This window comes from Gorilla gorilla, chromosome 2 (assembly GCF_029281585.2).
Source record: "Gorilla gorilla gorilla isolate KB3781 chromosome 2, NHGRI_mGorGor1-v2.1_pri, whole genome shotgun sequence".
NCBI classification, from domain to species: Eukaryota; Metazoa; Chordata; class Mammalia; order Primates; family Hominidae; genus Gorilla; species Gorilla gorilla.
In genome coordinates, this window is record NC_086017.1 from 197,394,616 (window position 1) to 197,414,831 (window position 20,216).

General features: G+C 43.4%; 1 protein-coding gene across 9 annotated transcripts in view; it reads right to left on the reverse strand.

Annotated features, from left to right (window-relative positions):
* The window catches only part of DGKG (diacylglycerol kinase gamma), a 213,869-nt gene that overhangs the window by 155,789 nt on the left and 37,864 nt on the right, over positions 1-20,216 (reverse strand). For 8 of the 9 annotated variants that reach the window (XM_055382079.2, XM_055382082.2, XM_004038159.5 and 5 more), the window contains exons 2-3: positions 16,419-16,733; positions 3,261-3,337 (exon numbers count right to left, since the gene is read on the reverse strand). In XM_055382079.2, coding sequence (XP_055238054.2) covers positions 3,261-3,337; positions 16,419-16,485 — 144 coding nt within the window. In that variant the 5' untranslated portion in view covers positions 16,486-16,733. Of the gene's footprint in view, positions 1-3,260; positions 3,338-16,418; positions 16,734-20,216 lie in introns of those variants that run through there. The other variant, XM_055382078.2, reaches the window with a different exon arrangement.

Here is a 20,216-nt window from a genome sequence, read left to right on the forward strand (position 1 = left end):
TGTCTGGGTCCAGGCTCACAGTGCCACCAAGCCACCTGCCTCTTTTGCTCTTCTGGGTTTTGTCCACTCTCTAGCTGTCTGCCACCACTCTATTCTCCAGAGAATCACTTGGTACTGATGGGCAAGCGCATATTCATCATGGCCAGATGCAGCTCTGCCACTCCGCAAAGTTTTATTCCCATCCTACCTTTGCTAGCAATCTGCCCCTTCCCACAGCTAACTCGTTTCTCATTGAGACATTTTAGCAGCAGTAAGCCATCAAACTCAAGAGAAATTAAACCCTTCTTATTTCCCTAACCCTGTGCCATGACATTACACCTACTAGAAGTCAGCTGCACTGTATGAGAGAACGAAATCAGAGTGACAGAGCTCCCCAGGACCCAGCAGTGCCTGGCATTACAAAAAGTGGGGGCCAGCCCCGACAGAGGCAAGGGCGGCTGCGTGCTCATAGCAGCCAAGTGACTCCCTGCTTCTGAAAGCTCCTGTGGCCTCCACACCTGCAGTGGCCCTGACCAAACTGTTCCTCTCCCACTCATCAGCCCCAGGGCAGACAAGCTGATTAGCAGCCCCCGCCAGGCTTTGTTCCCGTGTTTTTGGAGCTGGGGGTGGGGGGTGTGGGGCAGTGAGTTCTTTGCTGGCTCTGCTATCTTCTCTGCATGGTTTCTCCTCAGGAATTTTCTTTGAAATGGTGCATTCGCAATCTCGCCCCTGTTCTGGCAACCTTCTTCCTGCTTCATTCTCTCTGCAACTGGTGTATTTTATCCAAAGCCCCTTTTAGGTGTACCTTGAGGGCACAGGCTCTGTTGATTCATTTCCAGTGTCCAACAGAGAAGGTGTTGACTCAGTTTTGTTCAGTGGATGACAACGTGAATAAGAAAGTGGCCAGTCTCTCCCTAAGTGAATCCTGCAGATCAGTCACTTTTCTGGGTTAGTCTTCATGAAAGGACTCATGAGCAGGGAAAAGGGAATTGAGTTAAAAACATTCTGGGGAAAGGGGATGGAAGAGGGATAATAATAGGTACAGATTTTTAAGTGCTTGTAGAGTGTTAGCCACTTTGCAAAGATCCTCTCATTTAATTCACTCATCCACAAACTTCGAGGCTTTTTTTGTTATGTACAGTTTATAGATGAGGAAAGTGAGGTTCAAAGATATGAAATATTATTCAAGACCACTTGTTGATGGCAGAGGTAGAAGTCTAACTTAAGACCATGTAATTCCAGGGTCATGGCTTTCAAACCTGACCCTGCCAGTAGGAAGTAAGTCCTGGAGGGCAGGAACTGTGCTTCTATATTTTTATGCCTTCTACAGTGCCCAGTACAGTGCATAGAAGCCCAAGAAATGTTAGAGTCATTGAATTTGAAAGTAGGGGGAGGTCTTGCATTCATTTATTCAGTCCACAAATATTTATTGAATGCCTGCTATAAGCCAGATACTTTTCCAGGCACTGAAGACACAGCAGTGAACAAAAATATGCTAGTGGGAGAGACAGACAATTAATTAAGTAAATTATATAGTGTGACAGGTGGTGAGAAGTACTTAGGAGGAAAATAATGCAGAGCAGGGGGATAGGAAATGTCAGAAAGAGGGCTTCAAGTTTTAGATGAAGAAGGTGATGATCACTGAGAAGGTGACTTGAGCATAGACTGGAAGGTGGTAAGATAATGGACAATGTGATGTGCTGAGGAGGAACATTCTAAGAAACAGTAACAGCAAGCACAATGGTGCTGAGGTTACGGTGACACTGGCTTATTTGATAGCATCAAGAAGGTTAATATGCTGAAAAGGAATGAAGATGGGGAGAGTAGCAAGAGATGAGGTCAGAGAGCTGGGGGAGGTGCAGATTGTAATGACCTTCATGTTTACTCTGAGTAGGGATGGGGGGAACCATGGGAGATTGTGGAGTAGAGCAGTGACAAGCTCTGACATAAGTTTTAACGGATTGCTCAGGATGTGTGTGAAGAATAGACTGAAGCAGCAAGGGCAGAAGCAGCGAGACGAGTTAGGAGACTCTTGCAATAATCTGGGCAAAATATGGTGATGACTCAGGTCGGGATGCTAACAGTGCAAGTGGCAAGATGTGTCTATATTTTGGATACATTTTGAAGGTAGATCTAACAGAATTTGCCAATGAATTGGATGTGGGATGTGAGAGGACAGAAGTTGATGATGACTGCATGGTTTCAGGTTGAATAACTTGAAGGGTAGAGTTGTCATTTACTGAAATGGGGTAGACTGCTGGAAAAACAGGCTTTATAGGGGAAGATTAAGGACACATCAGTTTAGCTCATGTTAAGTTTGAGATGCCCATTTGATTTTTAAGTGTAAATGTCAAGTAGAAGGATAAGAAGAAATCAGGAGAATGTAGAATGTAGTGAAGAAAATGGAGGATGACTTGACCAACCGTGTCCAGTGTTGTTGAGAAAAATTGCTATTGGATTTAGCCATAGGGAGGCCCTTGGCTATCTTGACTAGTGATTTGAGTGGAGGAGTGAAGGTTATAGACTGATGCAAGGCATTTCAAGAAAGTAGGAAAAAGAGAATTTGGAGGCAATGAGTATAGAGAAGTATTTTGTACAGTTTCGCGTAAAACACAGGAGGGAAATGAGGTGGTACCTAGAGGAGGAAGTGCAGTCAGGAAAATGTTTTGAATATAGAAGAAATAACAGGATGTTTACATGTTTACATGTTGATGGAAAAATAAAATATACGAAGAAAGTTGATATGAAGGAGACAGAGGTAGAGATATAGAGAAAAGGAGGGATGAGGAGGGAGGGAAAGAGGGAGTCTGGGGAAGATATGTTGCTGAAGCAATGCCTGTAAGTAGGCCGAAAGAGGATGGGGTTGAGTGCACACGTGGGGGAGTTGGACGTAGATAGGAGCATGGAGAGGTCATCTCTGGTTATAGAAGAAAAGGTACAGATAGGTGGGCCTATGAGGTGAGGGAGCTTGTGAAAGATCTGTTCTGTTTGTTCTATTTTTTCAGTGAAGCAGAAGACTCAGTTGTTAACTGAGGATGAGGAGAGGAGGGGTGAGAGATGAGCAGAGGAGAAGTAGTGGTAGTCTTCTAGGACAGTGGAATGAGTGTATGGGCTTGGGAAACATATAATGCCAGGTAGCACAAATGGCTCACTTGAGACTTAAGAGGAAACATGCTGAGGAGCAAGTTCTTCAAGGCAAGCGGAGTCTCCAAGAGGGAAACAAATTATGGAAAGGCTAAAACACACGGGTTTTTAAAGGCTTAAAATGGAAATGTTCTTACCTCATGTGGGTCATATTGTTTGAGGCTCCCACCCTCATTAAATTCAGTCAAGACATCTTTTATCTTCTTGGAGGAATCTGAAGAGACACAATTCACATGTGAAACACTGGCAAGTAGCTAATGGAAGCTGGGCCAAGTAAATTCTCCCTGTGTAACCATGTTTATGTTGGAGCTGCCCCTCAGTCCCAGAAAATCTGGAGAAATGTCACCCTCTTCTACCCTTTGTCCTCTCACTTCTTCTTTTCCATCTGATTTCCCCCCTGCATCTAAATTATCTTTCTGAAACACAAATCTGATCAGATCATATCCCTACTCAAAACCATTCAAGGGCTTTCTGTTCCCTCAGGATAAAGCTTACCATTCTTAGCTTAGAAGATAAGCCCTTAACTTGGAATACCAGCCCTTGGTGATTTTATTTACCCTATTCCTCATTTCCCTATTTGCTCTATGTTTCAGCCATATCAAGTTACATTTCCAGACATCCCTGAACATATCGTGCAGTCTCTCATGGTGTTTCTTCTCTGTCTTGCAAATTTCACTCATTCTTCAATATCCAGCTCAAATGTCAACTCCTTTGTAAAGTCTTCCTTTGCACCAGTCAGAGTTAAGCATTCCCTTCATTGGCTCCCACGTGACTTGTACACAACTATGTAATAGTGCTTGTCATATAGTGTTATAATTATTTATTAACTTGCCTATCTTGCTCATCTCCTGCTTCAGCTTTACCTTGAGAGCTGTTAACTGGCTGGTGAGTCTTTGTCTATCATACTAAGGTCTGACGTGTAACTAGGGCTCAGAAAAACAATATGTAGATGAGTATATAAACATCTGAGTGAAAATTTCAAAACATTAAAAATTCATTAAGTATGTTGGATGAGTGGGCATTAAACCCCATAAGGCTCTGTCCTTGGTGCTGAAACACTGTTGTACACTATGGCAAGATAGTTTCTTCTACTTCTGGAATCTTGACAACTCTGTCCCTTTTTTTTTTTTTTTTACCTGATTTTTATTTTTTATCTTGATGGATAAAATTGAGCTACTCGTTCTGACACATAAAACATAACCTCAATTATGTCTCATAATTAGCATGGTTGATTTTATGTTCCCATGGTATTTCTCACATATTTCTGACAGCCAGAAGATTTTCCTCTGAAAGTTGAGGCCTCCACCCCCCGCCATGATTTCCCCTTAATGTTCCCTCTATGTTGCATTTACTTTGGAAGGGGATAAAGAAAGACTCAGATAATTCATGAAACATGGTGTTTTCGAAAATGCTGCTTTCCATAGGAAATCATTCAGAAGCAACTGGAGGCAAGACTGGCTGCTTCTTTTTGGAATTTTATAAAGGAATTGGGAATCCAGAAAAGAGACTCAATAATTGTTATTAAAAACACATTATGAATGCATCTTGTGTAGCTATCAGCACTCTAGACATCAAAGCAAACCACGGTTTCTCTGACCTTGGCTCTCCCTCTCTTCCAATATTGTCGGTAATTAAGAGCTTTCCAAGCTCCATTATTGTTGCTATTTAAACATCTGAGCCAAAGGACGATGTTATTAAAAGCTCACACAGTGTTTTTTGTTGCCCAGGCTCTTTGTACAGAGGGTTAATGTCTCTTAAGCCTAGGTAAAGTAGACATATTCGTGGGCTGGGCTGTTCTCCATGGCTTTGCTGACTTGGATTCAATCAAGCAGAAGTTCTAATCATTTCAGGATTGAGACATATTGAAATACAACAGGAAAATGCTTCTGTTGCCTAAAAATGGAAATTTCTTTCTGAAATTCAAAACAGATGTTGAAAAACTAATAGCTCAGTAAGAGCCAGGCAGCAGATGCTGTCAATTTGGGCTGCTTCCATTCAATTCAGAAAACACTAAGGAGGGTAAGATGCCGCAAGATACTGTTAATGGACTAGTGGGAAAGATGATCTAAATAACTGTGGTACTAATAGCTGTCCCTTACTGGAGACCTTCACCTGCATAGTCTCATAAACTCTCCTCTACTAATCCATGCAAGTATTTTCTTCAGTTTACAGATGAAAAAGCTGAAATTCAGAAAAATTAATTCGGCTTGCTCAAGAGCCAGGGTTGTAACTCAGGTCTAGTCTGGCTCAAAAGTATATGGTCTTTTCCCTTGAGCGTTATTCACTATAGCTTCCTAAACATTTGTTAACATAAAGAAAGGTGTAATTAAGGGTGACACAATGATATGAAGTTCTATGAGACACAAAGTGGGGAAGAGGGAAAATTAAGATGAAAGTGGGGTAGGGGTGGGAACTGAGGCTGCCCTATAAAGGAGGTAGTATTTGAGCTGAGGCATAAAGAATTGGGTAAGGTTTATAAAGGCAGATATGAAGTGGAAAGGGTATTCTCGGAAGATACCAAGGGAGCAACGGTGCAGAGATGGGCACCATAAAACGTTTAGGACAAGTCAGAACCAGAGAGTCATTTGTGGCTAGATTTGTGGGGGTCTTGAATGTAGAGTTAAGAACATTGATTTGAAATGGTTAAAGATTTTTTTGAGTGGTGAAATAATATAACCAGCTCTCTGTTTTCTAAAGACCACTCTGGAAACAGGATGAAAGAGAAGTTAGAATGAGACCAGAGCTCAGTTAACATCACACATATATGTTATTCCACAAGCAGCTTAATTATTTAGGAAAACAAATCCTACATTTTAGAATCTATTTTAATGGGAGGTTGTTAGCTCAGCCAAAATGGCTAAATAAAAAAAAATAAAAATTTGAGAACATGAGTACCCCTGGTGTGACTTCTGCAAGAAGAGTGTAGAGTTAGCATTTTGATTGAGAACCAATGGAGTAATTTCAATTGAATATATGATATTTTGATGTTCTCATCTCATTTTGGATATTCCACCATTCACTCTAGCAGAATTCCTTTGACTCTAAAGAGCTGCTGCTCTATTTTAAAAATCCTGCTTTATATTTAAATGTGTGATATATATATACACACATAAATTCATCATATGTTCACATAAAATAAACAGAGGTTTTAAAAAGAAAAAAATAGAAAAGACATTTATTTTAAAATATATGATTAATAGCCTGAAATTAAATGGAAAAAAAAAAACAAAAACACAGCCGGGTGCGGTGGCTCACGCCTGTAATCCCAGCACTTTGGGAGGCTGAGGCGGGCGGATCACGAGGTCAGGAGTTCAAGACCAGCCTGGCTAACATGGTGAAACCCCATCTCTACTAAAAATACAAAAATTAGCCGGGCATGGTGGCACATGCTTGTAATCCCAGCTACTTGGGGGGCTGAGGCAGGAGAATTGCTTGAACCCAGGAGGCGGAGCTTGCAATGTGCCGAGACCGCACCACTGCACTCCAGCCTGGCAACAAAGCGAGACTCCGTCTCAAAACAAAACAAAACAAAACAAAACAAAACAAAACAAAAAACACACACACACAACAAGAATCCAGGAGGTTTCTAACTAGCTTTCCGTGAGGTGGATTACTCATCACACATTTACTTCAATTTGCTTTATGGGCTTTCATAGGGTTATAGTATCAATACCCTTTAAAAAAGGGAATCAACCTAATTCTCAAATTTGGGACACATTACTTTCTCCTTGGATGTCCTTATATACTTTATAACAGTTTTCTTCTTAATAGATTTCTGGGTTGGGTTTCTTTTTCCATGAGGAGTAAGTAGGTATTATGCATGACTAATCTGCTTCAGTGACAGCTGCTTTATTCTGTTTCATCTTAAGACAGAAAAGAACAACGAGGGAATAGCATCCCTTGGTCTTATTTTAGGTGTCATCTGTGGGTCCAACAGTATAACCTCACAGAAAATTCCTTTGTCAAAGCCTTTACCATAATACCAGCACTAGATTCAGAGGACACCTTGTTCCATTTCTGCCTGTAGAAAATAGGGCCATTTCCGCAGCTCTTTGTAACAATTCCCATTTTGTGGAGTGCTTATTATATGCTAGATGCTGTCCTAGTCACCTTATATATTTTATTTAAATCCCCACAACTACCCTCTAATGTAATAATTATCCTTATTTTAGAGAAGAAACCAAGGCTTATGGAATTTAAGTGATTCTTTCAAGGAGACTCAGCTCGTAAGTCACACTTTTTAAACATTTCTAAATCATAGGCCATGGTTATTGGATTCACTGGATACTTGAACACTGGCAAGTTAGAAGCCAGGACTCTTCCTCTATGAAAGTGGCTCTCAAACCTGCCTGCATGTTGAAATCACCTGGGGAGCTCTATACACACTGTAACCCAGGTCTTACCCGAGGTGAATTAAGTCAGCATCTCTTGAGGAACCCAGGACACAGTATAATTTAAAAGCTTCCTGGAATTCAGATGTACAGTCAAGGTTGAGGACTGCCATTCTAGGACATGATTTTATTGTTGTAAATGAAGACTGTCTTAAAAAGCCCCTGAACTTGAATACTTATTGCCAAGGGAAAAAAAAGCTTATAACTGCTAAATTTAAAATTGCTGTGCTTGGCAGACATTACCCATTGTTTAAGTGGACAACACCAAAGAACTCTACCCAACAGGTCAACTTGTTCAGCTGCTTGGCAAGGTAGGAGCATGTTTTGCATTAACCCAGACTGTCAGGACTATCCACATACAGTTCTGTCCTAAATCGGGTGTTCAGAAAGTTTTTCTCTTTGATCAAGGTTACCAGTGCCCTAAGAAGTTTTCAGTCCAAAATTGTCTTCTATACTTTATGTGCCAAGAACTCTGGGACCTAAACCAAGCACTGTTCCTAGTGTTCGAGCAAATTCAAAGCCTTTTAAAGGGAAAAATTTGGCCCTACACACAGACACCTTTGTTGCCTTGTCAGTGTGGGACAGGGGTGCGTTCCATCTGAACAAGCAGACAAATCAGAGACTTCAGTGTTTACAGCCGAATATTAGTTGTGCTGCCAGGACTAGACCCCAAAGTTTATAGTCTGTTGTCTAGTTAAGAACACAGAGTATTTGAGCATTAGACCATTAAACTGTTAAACTCTGAAAAAACTATAAATCAACATTTTCAAAAGTGAATCTGAAAATCCATATATGAGAGTGGAATTCTAAGGTACATGATAACTCTTCATTCCTCAAAGTTCTCTATGAGCTCCTCAAACTGTAATATGCGTATGAGTCACATTGGGATCCGGTAAAAATGCAGATTCTGTAGGACTGGGCCACAGCCTGAGATTCTACATTCTGAATAAGATCCTAAGTGACACCAATTTTGCAGGTTCACGGACCTCACTTGATACGCAGGCTCTAAGCAATGTCCCTGTGGATCTGGGGCTGACTGCTGAGGCGTGCCTGTCACAACCCGGAAAAGACCACGATGCCAAGGACAAAGGAACATACTCCATGGAGTAGAAAGACCATAAGTGGTGGGCAGGGGGAGTCACTGAGATGAGGGGAAGGGAAAGTTGGCGCATGAGCAAAAAAATAAAATCTAGATTTTCCTTCTTCCAGTGAAGGCTGGGATGTAAGAATACATTTTCTAATTACTCTAGGAAGTTATACAGTGAGATGCACAAAAACAAGAGCAGAGTTTTGTGAGGGTCCTGAAAAATGTCAAAACAGAAGGGCCAGGGCCAAGAGCACTGCATCAGAAGGCCCACCTCTTCAGCCAGCTGGAGTCAGGCCTCAGAGCAGCACGTGGGAAGCACAGGGGAGAAGCCCAGCTTCATAAGCACGGATGTACTTCCTACACACATATTCTCCCATCTAAACTTTGTTTCTGTTCACTGTTCATCCCCAGCATGCAGCCCATTGCCTGGCAAAAAAATAGATATTCAAGAAAGATCTATTGAATAAATGAAAGCTAGCAAAGGGATTGAGCTGGTCACACTTGTCCCACATGTCCTATATTCTCAGGGGTATGGAAAGAAAAGGTAGACTAGTGGTTATCAACCTTGGCTGCTTATTGAAATCACTTGCAGGGCTTTAAAAAATACTGATGCCCAGGCCCCATGCCTACAAACTGTGATTACATGATCTGGGAGGTGTGGGCAGAACACTGGAAGTATTCCAAGCCTTCCATGTGATTTGAACATGAGCCGAGGCTGAGGACCACTGACCTGTGGAAGTGATGGCTCTGACACAGATGTTACATATGAAATAATAAGAAAAGACTTTATATAGAAGCAGAGGAAATTGGGGTCAATAGCAATAAAACATTTTTTAAGACACAATTTTTTGTCATAAATGATCTGAATGACTGGTATGACTTATTTGTGTAAGTAAAATTTGTATTGCTAGAACATTTTCTCACCTTTTCTCCAAATAATTTGGCTTCATCAGTCATATTTCAAGTGAAGGTGGAGGAATGGATCAGACAACTTGGACCATCTTGCAACTAAAAGTGTGGTCCCTGGACCAGCAGCATCAGCATCACCTGGGAGCTTGTTAGAAAAGCAGATTCTCAGCAGTACCCCAGACCTACTGATTCACAGTCTGCATTTCAACAGCTCTCCAGGAGATTCATGTGTACATTAAACATTGAGAGCTATTGTTCCATAGAAATTCCTCCCTGTCCGTAGATTCTGTGACTCCTGGTGGGCAGAGTCCTACTCATCGTTAAAAGAAAAAAAGGTCTGTGGTGCTGAAACACATGTAGGTGAGAAATAGTTATGGCTATCCTTCCAAGATAGAAGCAACTAGATATGACCCTTCATGGGCCCAGGACTTCATGAGCATTTGATCAAGTCTCACTCTACTGGCCAGCATAAATAGCAAGGTTTTAGTGACATTTACTTAGAGCCTTCTATGGTTCTACATATCAGCCCTAAATATGTTCTCTGACTCTGACAGTTTTGTATTTTGAACTGTACCTACATCTTAAAGTCAGAAACTTTGTCATAATCTGATTCGAATGAAATATATTTCCTAATAGCACAATTTACTGATTGATTCTCTTTAATTACATCTTAAAATTTTGCTTTAATGTAATTTAATTGACATATACGTATCTGCACATGCACACACACTCACACACACACACACACATTAATGTATGTTTGAAGGTTGAGCTCCAGTGGGTACTTTTTGTTTAATTTGTTGTTGCTGAATTGAAGCAAATGAGTTTATACTAGAATTGAGGGACTTTTGTTTCTAATTTCTATTTTACTATTGACCTTCTTTCTATATGACCTTGGGCAAGTCACTGAGCTCTTCTGGACGTAGTAGTCTCAGTTTTAAAATGTGTAATGCTTGGCATTGATATGGTTAAGATTTTTCCCAACTTTAAAAATTCTGGCTGAGTGCGGTGGCTCACGCCTGTAGTCCCAGCACTTTGGGAGGTTGAGGCGGGTGGATCACCTGAGGTCAGGAGTTCGAGACCAGCCTGGCCAACATGGTGAAACCTCGTCTCTACTAAAAATACAAAATTAGCTGGACATGGTGGTGGGAGCCTATAATCCCAGCTACTTGGGAGGCTGAGGCAGGAGAAACGCTTGAACCCGGGAGGTGGAGGTTGTGGTGAGCTGAGATCGCACCACTGCACTCCAGGCTGGGTGACAGAGTAAGACTCTGTCTCAAAAAAAAAAAAAAGTTCTACACAGTCCAAGCAACTGCTGGCTGATGTAGGAAATGTTTGGTTTAATTTCTTAGAGAATTAAAAGTTTAATGGATGCTTCATCAGTTGTTTTTCCTTTTTTCTCTTTCTGAATAAATGAATAGTTTCTGTCCTTGAGGCATCATGGAATTTTTAAGGAATTAACAAAAAATTGAAGAAAAAATGCCCACCCCCCAATGGCCACCAGCAATTATTGTTAGGAAGAGGGTCAGTAGGCGGCATCCCCACATGCACACACCCTCTGCGGTAGAAATCTATTTAAATATAGAAACCAAGTATTGGAAGAGCTAATGAAGGTCATTTAATCAACCAGATGACTAAAGCTGTTATCTTCCCTATAGTGTCTCAACTAACTCTCTGCCCAGACAGTTCCAGGGAAAGGAAACCCAGTCACTTTTAAGTCAATTCGATTCCATCTTGGGCAGATTTGACCACTAGTAATTAATGTATTCCATACATTAAAGACTTCCTATAACTTCCTCCCATTAGTCCTAGGGCTACCTCTTGAAGCCATTCAAAATTAACTTCACACCTCTTCCCACAACAGTACTGAGCTATTTTAATACAACGAGCTCTTCTTCACCTTTCCCTTCCCTTCTCCAACAAATATGCACAGTATCTTCATTTCTCCATAATGTTGTTGTGAGGCCCCTCACCAACTCTCAAACAAGTTCCAGGTTGTCCATGTCCATCGTAAACCATAGTGACCATAAATAAATTCAGTTCTCTAGAGAGGTCTGACAGTCTATCAGGGTAGGCTAGAATGTGGATATCAGTTTGCCTTACTAGGCACTATGAGTCTATGAATACAGCCTAAGATTGCAATGACTGATTTGGTTAGATGAAATAGTACAAATGTAGTAAAAAAAAAAAAAATCTCTGCAACTGCTAAAAGCTATGCTTCTGAAGAGTACAGAATGATGTGGGAATGACTCATGATCGATATTGTGTGCTAGCCAGTTTCCAAAGATGGCTGCCATAAATTTTTTCCCTCCCTATGTGAGTCCCTCCTCCCTGAAATGTGGAGTCCATTCCTCTACTTCACTGAATGTGAGCCAGGCCTGTGACTGCACTGACCAGTGGAATGTGGAGGGAGTTCCGTTCTAGGATCTCTGATCCCAGATGCTAAAAAGATCTGACAGCAGCTTCTTTTGTGCTCTTGGAGCCCTGAGCTGCCATGTTAGATTTCCAGGTTACCCTGCTGAAAAGAAAGGACATATGGAGAGGCCCTGGAAGACAAGAAAGTGCTGGAGAAAGAGGTTCCATGAAGGAACATTGAGGTCCCACCATGTGAGTGAATGAGCCATGACGGATGGTCTAAGTCCTCACTTGTTTGAGGCCTCCCCCTTGAAGGTCCAAACACAGTGGAGCAGAGATGAGTCATGCCCACCGTGTCTGCCCAGGTTCCTGACCCACAGAATCATGGAAAACCAAAATGGTGGTTGTTTCAGCACACAAGTTTTGAAGTTGTTTTGATGCTGCAATAGGTAACTGAAACATATTGTTAAGGGAAAGAAAACAGCATACAAAATAGCACAGCATGCATATTCTCAAGTTTGTTTTACATGTGTATGTTGTATATGTGTATATATGTATATGTGCTTGCATATTTTGATATCTATATTTATACTTATATTTATACATAAACATGCTAGTGCTGGTTATCACTGGAAAATAGAATCATGAGTAGCTTTAAATTTCATCGTTTTATAATACAAATTTCTTAATATCACATTAGCTCTTTTGATAAGTACTTTACATTGTAGATTGATAACAAACTTACTGTCAGCTATATGTGTGTGTGTCTGTGTGTAGATGTATGTACGTATACATACAAAGTTAAGTTACATGTCTCCAAGAGCAGTTTTAAGATGCCCCACCCTCACCCTAGAGAAGGTCACCAGAGAAGGTGCCAACTTTACATTATATAAATGGAAAACACCAAGAGCCTCTCCTACCTGGTAACCCCACTGGAGAAAGTTCTCAATTCTCAGGCTGTACACTTCATTATTTTGTTATTGTAAAGCTCCTGTTTATGTGGTTACGGAAGAGTGGTTGCTATGGTAATGCAATCCGACTGAACACCAGAATGTGTCTAAAATTGGTGGGAATGACTTTTTCAGGGTTTCCTCTGAGGATTAATCATTTTGTAAGAATTGTATCTTTTTTTCCTCTCCTGTTCGAACAACAGTAGCAGAGTGCCTCATCCAGTCCCGCGACATGGACAACACGAGCAAGGGTCAGAGAAGGACAAAGGTAAATGTTTAAAGAAAAGGCCCAACCCCAACACAACCCTCTTCTACTGAATACTCTGGTTCCTTTTCATCCCTCCACCTGCTCAGCGGCTTTGCTGCATTTGGAGCCCCTCCTTGCCTTTGCGCCCTCCATGCTGCAGTCTTTTCCACCTACTTGCCTTTCTGGTTCTTCTCTCTGTGTCTTCTGCTGAATCCTGATAGAGGCATACCTTAAGCCTCATTCTCTAGCCTCTTCTTTTCTTTCCTAACATTCCTACTGTCTGAGTGCCTTCATTCATTTTCTTTCTCTCCTTGCCATCTCCACGCGTGATTCCCAAACCAGAGCTATGGACTGACCCCTCATTTCCACTCAAATCCCATCACACACCCTCCTGGGGCCTGCAGGACATGTTGCTTAGAAAGCAGGATTCCCCAGGATGGGGTCCTACTTTCCTTTCTAGTTCTTCCCCCAACACTCCTGATGCCACCACCAACACATGCTCTGGGCTCCCAGCCTGGGAGCTGCTTGCAGTTCTTGGAAGCTCCCATGATGTCCTCCACCCTGCCCTGCCCTTGCTCAAGCCACGTCCTCTACCCAGAATGCCCTTCTCCCTCCCTCCCCTACAGTTCCTGGAGTCTGGAAACAATGCGTGCATCAGGAGGCCCCCCACTAGGCTGAGCGGGGCCTTCTCCTCCCATGCTGCCCACTTCTGAGCACCGGCTATACTGCAACACCCGTGCTTGAGTCCTGTTTGTCTTCCCCTGTGAGGCAGTGATCTCTTTGAGGGCAGGAACTGTGTCTCATTTATTGCTGGATCCCTGGAGCCTGGCACATAGGAAGGCACAGTGGATGTGTTATCACCATCTCCAAATCAGCATTCCCAAACATTCCCCATCAGCCCTGCACCCTGATGTCATTTTCTACAGATTCAGTCTGCAAGGTATCTTTGATGGCTTCCTTTTGTTCTACGTGCATTGATGATATTTCCACCACAGTTTCCCACGAATTAGCATTTGTTCATGGCCACACTCACCATCTTAGCTCTTTGGCTCAGACTAGGTTTCCTCCAAAGGATCCTGCCCAGTTCCCTGGCCTGGAAACTGCCTGATCCAAGCCATCCTGCACACAATCTCCAGATTCCTGGCTCTAAATTTTGCCCACACTTTGACACACAAGGCCCAAGACCTGCTATCCCCATGCCTCCTATGTCCTTCTCATTCTCTGTGCCTTCTCACCATCCAGCCCAGAAGCTCTCCTTACCCACCCCTGCACACCACAGGAATGCATAGTGGGTGTGTTATCACCATCTCAAAATCAACATTCCCAAACATTCCTTTTGCTTCCATCGTTCCCCTTCCATCTGCTGCTCACATTTTAAACCTCTTTCCTCCATGGAGTTTATCCAGCTAAATCCTCTGTTATCGGTTCAACCATGCCCTAAACCTCAAATTTATGTGTTAAAGTTCCATCCCTCAATAACTCAGGATGTAACCTTATTTGGGTTGTTGCAGATGTAATTAGTTAAGATGAAGTCATGACCAAATGGGGGGATCCAGGCCAATAAGGTTGTGCGCCTGGGAAAGGGGGAACTTTGGACACAGAGATATGCACACAAGGAGAATGTCATGTGAGGGCATGCAAGGAGAATACGGCCATCCACAAGCCAAAAACACAGCCCTGGGATGGATCCCTTCTCCACAGCTCTCAGAAGGAGCCAGCGCTGCTGACTCCTTGATTGTGGACTTCTAGCTCCCAGAACTTTGAGACTATAAGGCTTAGAGACAATAAACCCACGCTGGATTGAACCAAATAGCAAACAACCCCCATACCAGTTTCCCTTGGTTTTTGATCCCCTTCTCGTTTCCATGCTTAGTTTATCCAGCTGTACCAGAGCTGTTTGCCTGCTGCCTTAAAGATGTTCTCTGTGTCACCAGCACATTTCTGATGCCCTAACAAGATTCTGATTCCTCCAGGGTAGGCCTCTCCTTTGTGCTTCTTCTTCATCCCTGACAGGGCTTGGTACTTTGCTGACCTACAGAGCTAGCTGAATTAAATTGAATTTACCCTGGAGGGTGATTTTTTGCTTCTTGTCAATATATTAGAGTTTTTCTAAACCCATGGGGGTCAGATGAGAGACCACAGGCTCTAGAGTACCAGGAGGGTGACAAGCCATTAGCCCTATGGTCCCCTGTTGACCTCGGAGAGCATTCGGAGTCACAGGATGCTGGGCTGGAAGGGACAGCAGGGAGAGAACACTTAGTCCAACCCTCCCATTGTATAGAAGAGGTTGCTGAGACCCAGGGATGTTCAGGGATGTCACAGCATAGAGAGCAAGAGGCAGAGCTGGCACCTGAACTGGATCCCCTGACTCCTAGACCAGCGCTGGGGACAAGGACTGCCTACTGTGTGAGAAGGGGGACCTGTGCAAGAGCAATAGGGCAGGTCAACAGCTGCAGGCCTCATGATTTACAGAAGCATCAACACAGTTAATGTGAAGGGAGAGGCCATAGGACAAGGGCATGGAGCAGGCACTGCAGCTGAGAGCTCTACAAGATGAAGGGCCTCCTGGAAAGTCAGTGCCATGCAGGGTAAGTGATGGTCACTCTGTGTGGGCAGCGTGCAGTGGTCAGGTGGTGTCCTGCCACAGCCCAGCAGGTTCCTCTCACCAGTCAGGATTAGGAGTCACCTGAGGGGACACAGCCATGGGCCCATGTGTGGCTGTGCACCCTACCACCACTGTGTCTTGCACTGAATTGGTTCTGGGGCACAACTAATGGGAAACCAAGAGCCCCAAGTAAAAGCCCAAGCCTTCCCAAAACAAAGTCAAGAAAGAAACACACATTAGCATTCAGCATCTTACTGCAAGAAGGCTTTGGGTCCAAATGCAGGAATATATTACAGTAAACGATTGAGTAACATTGTAGCCGTGCAGCATGCAGCCCTTCAAAATTATGCTCTGAAGAGCTTTAATGACCTGAGCAAATACATACGATATATTAGGCGGAAAATGCAGGCTTAACGCAGGGTGTATACAGTGTGAGCTCAACGGTGTAAAGCAATATAAACAGCAGGGAAGTGCTCTAAGATGTTTGCAGTGTTGTCAGTGATTTTTAACCTACTCTTTTTTTCTATGTATATTGCAGATTTCTATGGTGAGCACGTAGTATTTACTGAGCTTAAAGATAATTGTGTTTTTATGTTAAATACACTAATTCTGTGTTTATAAGGAAATATAAGCCATCAGGCCTGACATCGTTCTTTGTGACTTTGCAATGATCATACTGCTATGCTTTCCAGAAATGATTTCTCCAGCCAAGAAGAAATCCCGTCCCAGGGCTGTCAATGCATTTACTCACATTCTGAATATTTCTGGAGTTGGTCAAATTCTTCTGGAGTGAGGGAGACCCACCGTTCTTCACCCATTTTTAAACTTTGTGTGAGTGGCTAAAGGGCAGTGATGGAGTTTTGCTCACTAGGCTGAAGTGGAGGCCCAGCCCAGGGCCTGGCTCATTGCAGGTTTGCGATGTAAGCCTTTCAGGAGACTTCTGGGGGCACTCAAGTGTATACAGCAGCAGCAGGCACCTCTCAGAAGATGAGACAAGATCTCTGCTATTCCTTAGGCAACATCCTCCTGTCTGTATTCAAGGTAAATTCAGAAGTCCTGGCTCTTCCTAGATAGAAGCAGAAAAGACATTGTAAATGAGAATGTTAAAAAAAGAATGGCTCCAAATGTTCTTTGCTGAAAGATCTACAGGGGACAATTGTTCAATGGTTATTAAGGATAGTTCTCCCCTTACAGAGGTCTGAAGAGGGCACAACGACAGTTGTCTGGCTGGGGGTGAGAGTTGAGGGGCAGGCTGTGGCCTGTATGAATAGGTGGGCCATACTACTCAGCTCTGGGAAATGTTCCATGTGTCACATGAGAGGTGGTATTAGGGCTGCCTAAGAGCATCCTCAGGGCATAAAAATGCCTTAGACTGTTGGATGCTTCATGAGTAATTACAGGAACAGGAGCCTATGCAGCCATTCTGTCCTCCACTGATTTCTAAATTCCACCGTGATAGCTCTGGTGAGCCATTTTGGAATAACCCCAAGGCTGGCTAACATCTAGTGACTGAAGCAGTTCTCTGTCCTCTTAGAGCCATAAAAAGGGAGTTAGAGGAATGGGCTGCTGGCCTCAATGAGGCAGGGAAATGGGGATGGATTCAAACAAACACTGAGCATCTTTTCCTTTGAGCCTCTCATACTGTGGGTCATTAAATCAGTTTGGTGGTTGTGAAATTGATGTAATGAGTCACAACAAGCATGTAAACACATGAAATGGAATAGGGTAGAATGAGATGGAGTTGAAAACACTAGAGTGCATCTACCACAGTAAGGGGATGTATTATGTCATAAGACTTTTCCTTCAGTTATACACCCATGGTTATACTGATCATATTGTGAAGTGTCTTTCTTATTCTCAGTTGAGGTTACAAACATGGTTGGGAAGCCAACAACCTAAAAAGGTGAGAAATAAAGACCAACTGAAACACAGGCTCTACTGTTGCCAAAGAACAAGCACAGTTTTAACAAAACAGGATCCATCCTGAGGTCCAACTGCAAGGCAAGTCTGGGGTTCCTGGAGCATATGAGCAGTGCTGGATGAGACGACCAAGTTGGGAGGTATATATGGACCATTCTCTGGGGAAATGTGTAGACTGGTTGTTTTGGACCTAGAGAGTGAACTAGAGCTGAGGGAAGATGCTGGAGAGAGAGAGATTCCAGCTTTATAAAGAAAACCTTCCATTAACCAGAATGCATGGCAAGGAAATGAGAGACCCACATTCCTGGGGACATTAAGTTCTAGTCTCTCGCCTTGAGAAGTCCAACTCTCTCCTTAATCCAGCCAGCTCGACTCTGCTCCTTGGCACATGCTACTGTCAAGGTCATCAGTGACCTAGCTGCCAAATCCAGCAGGCACCTTTCAGTCCTTCCTCGGCTTGTTTCTCTCTCTGCAATCTTTGCCATGGCAGAAAACTTCCACCTTGAAACTCTTATGTTTCTGGGTGTTTCTTGTCAGTCTCCTTCAGCCTCTTCTTTTGCCATCTTTAAATATTGAAATGTTTCCACAGCAAAGACATAGAATCAGCCTAAATGCCTATCAGTGGAAGACTGGATAAAGCAAATGTAGTACATATACACCATGGAATACTACACAGCCATAAAAAAGAATGAGATCCTGTTCCTTGCAGCAACCTGGATGGAGCTGGAGGACATTATCCTAAGTGAACTAATACAGGAACAGAAATCCAGATACAGCACATCCTCACTTATAAGTGGGAGCTGAACACTGAGAACACAGGGACACAAAGAAGGGAACAAGAGGTACTGGGGCCTACTTGAAGGTGGAGGATGGGAGGAGAGAGAGAACTGAAAAACTACCTACTGGGTACTATGCTTATTACCTGAGTGACAAAATAATCTGTACAGCAAACCCCCGTGACATGTGATTTACCCACATAACAAACCTGCACAAGAAACCTTGAACCTAAAATAAAAGTTAAAGAAAAAATTGGCGCTTCCAAAATCCTGTCCTCAGCCCTCTTCTCACTCTACATCCCTTCCCTGATGGACCTCATCCACCTCCAAGCTTTAATGACCCCCGGCATGCTGCGGCAGCCCTGAGCTCTCTCCTTGGTCTGAATCTGAATATTTAGATATTCAGATGCCTTAATCCAGATCTGAATATCCAACCATCTACTGTGACTCCCTTGTGTGTCCCAAACCACCCCTGATCTGCACCTTCCAGTGTCCCCAGCCGCTCGGGTTATGCCCAAGAGAAGCCAGTGCCCAGGTCAGAGGCAGGAGGCTCAGCTAAGCTCCTCCCCTTTTCTCTCCTGCCAAACCCAGGCACTAGCCCCAGAGTTTGACTGTCCACTGTGTGCTCCCTCTTGTCCATCACACCAGCCCTGGCATTAACTCAGACCTTCCTTATCTCTTGCCTGGCCTTTGACAACAGCCTCCTGCTGCTCTCCCTGCCTTGCGCTTTGTTCTCCTCCCCTTGGTCTGCTCTTTAAATTGCCAACCAGATCACATCTCTCTCGGTAATAAAATTCTTCAGTAGTTTCTACTGCCTGTAGAATAAGACGTAATCTTCTTTTCATGATACACAAAGCTCTTTATGATCTGGCTCCTGATGATCAATTTAGTACGAAAGTGAGGAGTATCCTTTAGAAATCTTTGCCATCGTGCCAGGGAATCTAGCACTGCAACCACTGTCACTACTGCTGCTGCTATCAATGAATGGACCTGTACTTTACACTGTGCTATATGCTTTATATACATTATCTAATTTAGTCCTCTTAATACCATGTCAATTCAATATTGCTGTCCCTGTTTTGCAGATGAGAAAAAAATGAGGCTAGGTGTTTAGTAAACACGGTGAGGAGAAAGAAGGAGCCACTAGTGCTTCTGTTTAAGAATGCCTCCTGCTGGGTGCGGTGGCTTATGCCTGTAATCCCAGCACTTTGGGAGGCTAAGATGGGCGGATCATGAGGTCAGGAGATCGAGACCATCCTGGCCAACATGGTGAAACCCTGTCTCTACTAAAAATACAAAAATTAGCTGGATGTGGCCAGGCGCAGTGGCTCATGCCTGTAATCCCACCACTTTGGGAGGCTGAGACGGGCGGATCACAAGGTCAGGAGATCGAGACCATCCTGGCTAACACGGTGAAACCCCGTCTCTACTAAAAACACAAAAAAATTAGCCAGACGTGGTGGTGGGCGCCTGTAGTTCCAGCTACTCAGGAGGCTGAGGCAGAAGAATGGTTTGAACCCAGGATGCGGACCTTGCAGTGATCTGAGATTGCACCATTGCACTCCAGCCTGGGCAACAGAGTGAGACTCCATCTCAAAAAAAAAAAAAAAAAAAAATTAGCTGGGTGTCGTGGCGCATGCTTGTAATCCCAGCTACTCGGGAGGCTGAGGCAGGAGAATCGTTTGAACCAGGCAGTCAGAGGTTGCAGTGAGCCAAGATCACACCACTGCACTCCAGCCTGGCGACAGAGCGAGAGTCTGTCAAAAAAAAAAAAAAAAAAAGAATGCCTCCATGGCCTGGGCATTCTGCACACCTTCAGAAGCACAGAGGGAGATCTAAGAGGACGCAGAGGC